General features: G+C 41.8%; 1 protein-coding gene across 1 annotated transcript; it reads right to left on the bottom strand.

Moving 5' to 3' along the window:
* Positions 1–2745: 2745 nt before the first annotated feature.
* Positions 2746–9489, bottom strand: bloc1s4 (biogenesis of lysosomal organelles complex-1, subunit 4, cappuccino). The gene is made up of 5 exons (XM_080735739.1): positions 9152–9489; positions 8123–8194; positions 7211–7312; positions 5179–5313; positions 2746–3359 (listed from the first exon to the last, which is right to left on the bottom strand). Exons 1-5 carry the CDS (start codon positions 9482–9484, stop codon positions 3261–3263), a joined length of 741 nt encoding a protein of 246 aa, XP_080591865.1. The 5' UTR covers positions 9485–9489; the 3' UTR covers positions 2746–3260.
* Between the last annotated feature and the right edge of the window lie 229 nt (positions 9490–9718).

Below are 9718 nucleotides of genomic sequence, written 5' to 3' on the forward strand. Positions count from 1 at the left end.
CAAGACACAAAAGACAAGTTTACTCTCTGGGTAAAAATAATAATAAAAATAAAGTAATATTTGACTTGAATACAGGTAATCTTAATGGAAGTCAATGGGGCTTGGATCAGGCTGAAACGTCCCCAGATTTAGAACCATATAGGTATGTCATAGCTGCACTGCAGTACATCATAGATGACTGACATCACTGACATCAACACAATGTCGAAGATCCTTGGAGGCAAGCCATTAGGCCCATTCTTGTTTTACAATAGTGGAGTTTGACTGGCTCAGCCTCAGAACTGTATTGATGACATGTTTTTTGCTTTTTACGGTGTGGCACTGAAGGAGTCAGCCATCTAGAATAGATTTGTCTATATATATACGATACAGATAAATGTATTGTGTACACATTTGGTGTAGTCGGAAAAGAGGAGGGTACCAAATAGACCCCTGGAGTTACAGTAATAAGTATCTAATCTTAAAAAGGATGATTAGTATAATGCAAATAACATGTCTGTACAATACCAAACAGATTCCTTGTATGAACATCATACCAGGCAATAAGGTGCCTCTGTCTTCTGAGTATAACAACTTTATTGAGGATTTTGGCATGTAAATGAGTCATGAGTTTTGTTCAGGGGGTGTAAGGGGGCCATAGCACATCTTACAAATTGTTTTTTGCATGAAATAAGATCCAAGGTTCCTGCTTACCAAGTAATTTTAACACTTCAATTACATCTCTCTTGCTCTTTTCGAATGAACAGGGGAACCCAGAACATTCCATAACATGAAACTTTCCAGAGACTATTGTTCTGTGACAATTATTTTGTTTTCATTCCATTATAACCACAATCTCAGAACAATTTAAAAAATAGCTAAAATTGACTTTTCATTGTGTAGATCGGCTGTTTTATATACATGTAGATCAAGCACGCGATGCATTGAGCATCGGTGTTATTTCTTCTGGTGACGGTGTAGTGTTGCTATAGCATTTGGTTGCAGTTTCGTCACATTAGCTTGACCAATCCAGAGCAACTTGCTTGGTGCTTCTCCCATGGGTTTGCAGAACTCAGGTTTAGTACATCCTCCTTAGAAGGGCCTAAATTAGGTTGTGAGAACATTATGAAACAGCTTGTACAGAACAAATCCAGCACTGTTCACTTAGTTTTTTAGTTGAAAAGAGCCACTTGATCCTTGGATCAAGACCCAGTTAGATAGTCTGGCTTGTGAGGCTATAGTGCGTTATACTCTTCCTATCCTCTAGTCTAGCGTGCTTAAAAATGTGCATGTGAAAATGATTGATCGACTTCAGTGGGTGTCAATTGACATTTAACCTTTGAAAGTTCACCAGGCCTGCAAAACAGTGAATATGATGTAAAGGCATATTCACAATGTCCTTAAATAAAATAAATAAAATAAGAGACCAAAAAGGTCAACCGCTTAGCTTAGCACAAAAGCTGTGCCATTTTTGAGCGGTGGTAAACCGCTCCATAGAGTGGCTGTGCGTGTGTCTGTAGCCATTTCTCCTCAGCGTTTTGCCATAGCAATGTGTGTGTGTGTGTAGCCTGTACATCCTAGACTTATATCCTAGTCTGAAGACGTTACGCAAGCACGACCACCGCTCACTTCACATTGGGTGTGATTTTTAAAATGTGTTGGCAGAGATCTGAATTTGGCCAAAAGAATGTTGAGAATAGTTCCAACTATTTTGAGAATATGCACATATTGTTTTAGGGCTATTTGTGAAACGTGTCCTCTGCATTTAACCCATCCTAACTATTAGGAGCAGTGGGGAAGGAAGATGTCTTGCTCAGGGACATTTAACCCATGCTAACTATTAGGAGCAGTGGGGAAGGAAGATGTCTTGCTCAGGGACACTTTGATGATGTGGGACTGCTTTTCATCAGCAGCTGAGCTGACCATGATACAAATGTGTCTCCAGGCTGCTGGTTCAACCCTCAGCGGGTCCTCAGCCCCTTGCTTAGCCCGGAGTAAGCTTTAAAACAAGCTTCATCCAGAGGGAACTCCTGGACAAGGTTTTGACAGGGTTCCCACACATCTTTACCAATTAATTTCCAAAACTTTTCCCAGAATATTTAACCCAATGAATTTCCAGGACTATATAATAATAATTCAGCTCAATAACGAGTCGCTTACTCCTATGTGCAATGCCCAAAGACAGGTAGTGTATGCCAGTGGTTCTCAACCTTTTCAGGCCGTGTCCCCCGAAATAATCATATTTGAACTGGGGACCCCGGCACCCTGACGAGCACTAAGAGTAGAGGAACTTTGTATAACACGGTTTTATTGTGAAAATAGCCGATCTACATGCTCACAACGCCTCGCGTTGCGAGGCGTTGTGAGCATGTAGATCTGCTATTTTCACTATTTCTGCCTCTAATATTTGACAATTTGGCCAATGTTGAATTTGTCATTTCAGAGGTATTAACAAAATCAATAACCAAAGACAATGCATAGCTATTTTTCCAGGACCCTTCAATTCCAAAACCTTTCCAGTACTGGAAAAATATTTTTCTAATTTCAAAATATTTCCAGGAATTTCATGACCGTGGAAACCCTGTTTTGATGTCCCGTACCGCTATTGACCGTGGAGGATTTTGCGCCTTTCATTTTCAGCAGAAAAAAGCACTCTGGGGCTGGGCAGCGCTTTTTCTTCATAACAAGTTTACACACCCTAATGGAAGACATACCGTATTAAGCGAAGAGCTAGATGAGACCAGGATTTGTTAGGTGAATCGATGATACAATAAAGAAATGAAATTTAGTTCATAACAGTATACAGGTCTATACAAACTTCAATAGTAGGAATTCATATAAAAAAAGCTGGGTTGATTCTTCAGGTAATATATCCTTAAAGACTTTCAAAATACACCATAATTTATATTGTGCAAGTCCTGGTCAGGTATCCTACAGGCAAGAGGGATGACATTGTTCTTTTGACTAACAGAAAATGTACAGCTTTCTGTGCATTTTTACCTTCACTATTTGTGAAATCGAGAGAAAGAAAATACCCTATTAGGCACTTTTTAAAAAAAAATCATTTCGCTACTGTTCAGTGCGTGTCATTGCTGCCCAGTGAGTGCCACTGAGAAATCTTGACTTTGATTTCCACTGACTTGTTCAGAAAGGCTAATATTGCTTTGTCGATCTGTTGCACCAGTAGATGGACGGCAGTATAACTGTCTCTTCAGTTCCAACCAGCAGGCTTCTGAGGTTAGAATCCTGTCCTTGTTAAGTGTTTTTTGTGGGAACCGAGGTCATTGTTCCGGTTGCGATGGGAAATAGTCGTCCGTTCGGAATACAGCAGGAATCTCCTGGCGGTGGTGAGGAGCTGGTCTTCTCGGGCTGGACGGTTTCTGGGATTGGACAGGGACAAAGTATTACTTTAAATGGTTTAATAACAAGGCTTGAAATTAAAATGTATACACATTTGAATAATAATTCTGCTCAGTCTTTGCTGGGTTTAGTGTTTTGTCCTTTAACCACTTAAAAGGGCAACAGCTCACATACTTCATTGTATAAGCAGCAAATATAGCCATCTACAGACTCACAACCTGTCACAACTGTGAACTTGTACATCTGCGTTTTTTGCAGAATGTTCTGTTGTATGACAAGAGTAGGTCTGAGGAATTAATTTATTTTTATTTTCATTACATAAGATAGGGATGCTAGGACTGAGGAATTTTCTTTTTTCGATTTTCATTACATGTCATCCTCCATTTACAATAATCGTGCGAATGACAATGTCCTCTTCACAAATCTTATAGTAGTTAAATACGAACTATGTAAAGACCCTGTAAAGAAATTCAATGATGTTAGACCACTAAAACAGCTTCTTCACCATATCAGAGTTGTTGACTTCAGCTCCACTCCTAATAGAGCAGTGAAGTCATGACGTGACTCGCTCATCCTCTATGGAGAATAACATTGAGTCATCTTAAAATAGTCTCATATAAGCATTGTGGTCCAAAAATAAACAAACGGTTTGCGCGATATTATCGGGGAGGTGGCTCTGTATGGTTTATGATAGTTATTCACTCATATTTGATAAAGCCTGTTTCTAGCGAAAATTTAACTAATTCGGCAACAGTAACATTAGCGTTTTCTCACCATCAGTTGATTCTTCATATCCATATGAGTCAAACCGTTTGAGATCATTTGTTTATGTTTGGAACAAAGTTCTTATATGACACGATGTGGGAAGTCCCCATGAAAAAAGTCTATAGGAATTCAGAATGTAAACCAGGTAGGATGGGTAAATGACGTCAGACTTCACTGCTCTCTGTATAACAGGTCCATCACACAGGGCACGCAGGCAGCACCTTGCATATTGGCAGCCATCTTTGTTTATAGTATTGCAATGACGAGTTTCGTCTTAGCCTGATTTTATACTCTGTCATGACAGTGTTGAGCGGCAAAAACAGCCACTCTAAAAGCTTACACATCAGAGACGCAACGCATTCAAGACAATCGATGCATTGGAGTCCCAATTTGACTGTGTAATAAGCGGCTGAAATTAGTTTTCTCAGACAGGTGGCCGGCATCTCCCTTAGAGATGGTGTGAGAAGTTCGGTCTCCCGCAAGAGTCTCGGAGTAGAGCCCAGGTGGTTCGGGCATCCAGTACGGATGCCTCCCGAGCGTCACCCCAGGGAGGTACTCGCTGCACGTCCCACTGGGAGGAGACCCCGTGGCAGACCAAGGACCAGATGACGGGATTCAGGGTTCCCACACATTTTTACCAATTTATTTCCAAAACTTTTCCAAAACTTTTCCAGAATATTTAACCCAATTTCCAGGACTATATAACAATAATTCAGATCAATAACGAGTCACTTACTCCTATGTGCAGTGCCCAAAGACAGGTAGTGTATGCCAGTGGTTCTCAACCTTTTCAGGCTGTGACCTCCGAAATCATATTTGAACTGGGGACCCCGGCACCCTGACCAGCAGTAAGAGTTGAGGAATTTTGTATAACACAATTTTATTGTGAAAATAGCAGATCTACATGCTCACAACGCCTCGCATTGCGAGGCGTTGTGAGCATGTAGATCTGCTATTTATAAGACCCGACTTCGTATAAGTGGTCGAAGTAAAGATGGATGGATGGATATAACTCAGTAACAGCCATCGAGGAAGCAAGCTATTCATCTATAGGCATTTAAAGAGAGCCCTCACATTTAGGAAACTTGGGACCGTCATTGTGCGCAGGATCTTCTTGAAAGCACCTGGAAGCGTTCCTAGTTCACTCTCTCCCTGTGCGACCTGCTCCTCCATGGCACACACATTGGCACCGACTATCTTCACCAGCGCCTAGAGGTCAGACCACAAACAAAGACAACCTGTCAGTAGGGACGATACGCGATATTATCGTTTATCGCGATAAAAAACACTCACGGTAATCATATCGTGGAGATTTAATTTATCGCGATATCATGCTCCTTCATGCTGCGCTGGGATCAATTCACCTATGTCACATCTGCCCATGAAAGATTGTGGATCATCTTGGGAATGGGCTTATTGTGTCTAAAAAGACATATTTAGCCACTTGTATGCATGCCCCCAACCACTGAAATCAAAGTCATTCAAATCGCTAAAACGATAGAAAGCAGTAAATGAAAACATTTTAACACTCATCTTTTCTTTTCTCTAATTACAATCTAAAATATGAACCCTTGTTGTAAAAAAGACAAAGTTCTCCTTTAACCTTTTCAGGCCGTGACCGCCCAAAATAATCATATTTGAAATGGGGACCTGCTACCCTGACAAGCACTTGGAATTTAGTTTGACTCTGTTAATAATAATAATAATAATAACTTGAATTTATATAGCGCCTTTCAAAAAACCCAAGGCGCTTAACAAAACAGAAACAAAATACATTATTGTCCAAAAGCCCAAAAAAAGCCCACAGATCAATATTGTGAAAATAGCCGATCTACAACCTCAAAATGCCTTGCAAGGCGTTGTGAGCTTGTAGATCAGCTGTTTTCCGAAGTTTGTTGATTACTTTTGATGCAGTGACTTTAATGTAATTTGGGGAGTCGACTCGGGGACCCCTCAAAATTCATGTGGGCACCCCAATTGGGGTCCTGACCCACAGACCCCTTAGCTGAGAGAGATGAAGCAGATTAACCTTTTCATAGATAGCTTCATACAATTAAGTACCATGCATAGTAGTACATAAAGACCGCAGGAATACACAAGAAACGGAGGGGGAGACAAATTCCGTCCGGTTGATCTGGTCTGTCTCCCAAGCCTCCGTACTCCGGATGATTTAGATCCGTATACGGACGCTTACGGACAGCACCCAACTGGACGGACTGAACGTACAAGATGTATATCCGTAGCAAGAAGTACCCACGAGCCACGACCACCGTTATAAAACATAGGCGCAGTAGTGATGTTTAATCTGCACTAACAGCGGTTCTCAAACTGTGTGTCCCAATAATAAATATATTTGATCAAGAAACGGAAAAAAGGTTGTTACACAACCACTTGAAGAGGACGCCTCGACTCCTCACTCATCACGCATCAACAGTCATCAGCTGAGCACAGACAGCGAGGCACACAAGTCACAAGAAGAGATGATGATGCGGCTCATTTATTACTTGGGAATTATGTTCAATATATGAGCGGGTGTGTACGTGTGTTTTGTTATAATTAGCCTACTCCGGGTCCGCATCCATGTGGTTAAATTTGTACCCTCGCAGAGTTGCATTTACCGCGATAATGTTGCCGACAGACAGCAGATCCAGTCCAGACTGTTACCACGTATTTATACTGTACCAAACATCACGGCGGGTCAAAAATCTGTGGTTCTACATATTTTGGCTAAATGCTTCGGTTTTTACACGTGTGAGAACCACCATGTGGCGTGCGGATGCAAACGGGAGCAGAATTGGAGCGGAGAGCGGTTCGGCACATAAATAACGTGCATGTCTACTATGCATGGCGACGTAATTACCGTACGTAGTTCCTCACCCAAAACGTACACAAAATCAACCATACGTAACTATAAATGGCCCTTGAGACAGCACTATCATCAGTGTTGTGAAAACAACAACAACTAGGCAATAGACAATAAGCAAAAATCAATACAGTACGGTAATGTATTGATTTTTGGTAATGCCATTACCAATAGTGTATTGGATTCATTATTACCAATAATGAAAAGTATTTGGTATTTTAAGACGACACAATTGGTACTTACTTCTAACTTGTCAATTCTTCTGTATATTTGTCTCATTTCATCAGATTTCCGCTGGATTTGAGGTAGGCTCTCATTCACTATCTGGGAGGTATCATTACGGATCTGACAAGAGAGAACAGACTGATACATCATACGACATCAAGTGGATGTCATGCACATGGCAACAGCTATTATCAGTAATAAATAAGCATAAGACAAGGGTTACATCTTCATGTGGAACAGTCAAATCTCTGCTGCACATCATTGGCATGGAAAGTGTCCAAAGAGTATAACGTGTGTTTGTGTATCACAATGAGGCACACATTTACATAGCCGCAAATTGCAACACTAGATTTTTTTTGAATTGGTTGAATCTAGGGATGCAATGCCTCCCATAGGCAGCCAATGCATCAAAACAGTCTTTTGCTATCTGATTGTATTAAACAACATCAAACTCACCAATATTGGGGCTCTATGGAAAGCTTGAAGGATCCTCGTTCTATCTGCAAAGTGTTTGTTTCCTAAAAACCCAGCATAGAGCATGTTATGAGCTACTTTCTATCAAGAAATTCAGTTCAGGTGATTATTTTTTCTTTCTAAGTGCTGGAGTTTGGAAGCGCTCGTGGGAAGTCAATCAACGGTCCTGTGTACCACCTAGATCTAAATGTCACAAAGCCTAATACAGGAGGCAGCGGGACATGGCGTTATAGAAGATGAGCGCTTCTGAAGTTCAACACTGCTCGGATTTATTGACAGATATAACTCAGTCATAACATGTCTACGCTGGGTTTTTATGAAACAAACACTTTGCAGATATAAAGAGGATCCTTCAAGCTTTCCATACAATCTTCCAAAAAATCGAGTGTTGCAATTTGCAGCTAACATTTACAGATATGATCACATCTGGAGTCTTCTGGACCAGTTTAAACCTACCATATCAAGCATGCCGACAAACTCATCCACTCTCGTCAGCATTTCTTCCAAGCTCTTCTCCAGGCAAAGGATCTGGAGAAGGAAATAGTTGAGAAAATGTGATGAAACACGTGATAACTACGGTAGATTTACTGGCTGCAGTTTAAGTAGGATGTGTTGCAAGGTCGCACACGCACGCAGGGCGCACGCACACGCACTTCTGCTGGAGTGCATTGGGATGCCATTCAAGTGTTTCAATAAGGGATACAGAACCAAAACACAAGGAGCCTTTGTATTCTGGCAGAGCAGGCCAGCTGGCTCAGTCTCTTATAATTGGCTACCACGCATATCCCAGTTAACAAGAAGCAGCAAGCTAGAGACCTGCTTTAGCAGCAGCAGTAATTCTGAAACAAGTATAATTTAAGCTTCGATACAGAACTTTTTTAGAAAATATATATATAAATAATATATTAAAATGTAAACAAGCTATTGTGTACAGACTTGTGACAACAAGCATAATACAATAAAAGCGGCCACCTGGAACTTGATTTCATGAATAAAATGTTATTTTAACTAATTTGTATGGACTGGTAGACTTAAAACAGGGCATTTTTGCCCTTTGCACCCTTATGTCCCCTATGTCATTGGTTCTTAAAATAGGGTCCGGGGACCCCTAGGTGTCATTGAGGGAGTTCCAGGGGGTCCCCAGCTAAATGATAGTTTGACCCTGATGGGTCCATTTGGTTACATTTGTAAACTCTGAGTTAAATTGACATTGATTTTACAATATAAATTGGGGTCTCAGAGAAAGAAATACATTAAATGCGGGTCCGTAGTCTAACTGGGGGTCCTTGAAATTAAAATGGCTGAGAATCACTGCTATAGAGCTGTAAAAATCTTCTCTTTTGGGCGTCCTCCTTGGCATACCTTTTCAAATGGGGATCCGCAGGCTAATAAGTGTCAATTTGGGGGTCCTTGACATGATAAATTAGAAAGTATGAGAACCACTGCTCTATGTTCATAACGTTTGTACTGTAGACATTAAACTACCTCTTCTCCAGCAGTCGCTCTTATGTAAGAGGAATAACCCAGGGCGGTGTGTCTCAGGACCTCGTCGTCGTCTCGATCGGCGGGGTCCTGGTGGTCCACGGTCCCCCCCGGCGCCGCTTCGCTGAAGCTGGGGCTCTGGGAGACCGACGCCCCCGCTGCCCCGCCGCCGAAGCTGGGACTCTGCGACACGGCGCCGCTGCTGAGGATGTCGCTCACCATGGACAGACTGCTCGCACTCTGCGACACGATGCCGCTGTCTCTGCTGATCTCCGCACTGGACTCCTCCAAGGGGGACAGGAAACCCACCCTGTCCATCCGTTGATGATGGTCCATTTTTAGGTCTTTATGGATCTGTCTGTCGGGTCTGGGAGTCCTTCTTTTCTTTACACTACCGTGTTGATGATTTCGCTTGTCAACTGACTAGCGATCACGTGGGTCCGTGCCGCGGATGGTGGCGCGCGAGGGTCAAAAGCGATATACTTGTTGGATGACGTAAGCGCAGACACCGACACGCACACACAGTCACAGAACATTATGATTTCATTTGGCTCATTTATAGTTAACTTA

This window comes from Nannobrachium achirus, assembly GCF_963921795.1.
Source record: "Nannobrachium achirus genome assembly, chromosome: 10".
NCBI classification, from domain to species: Eukaryota; Metazoa; Chordata; class Actinopteri; order Myctophiformes; family Myctophidae; genus Nannobrachium; species Nannobrachium achirus.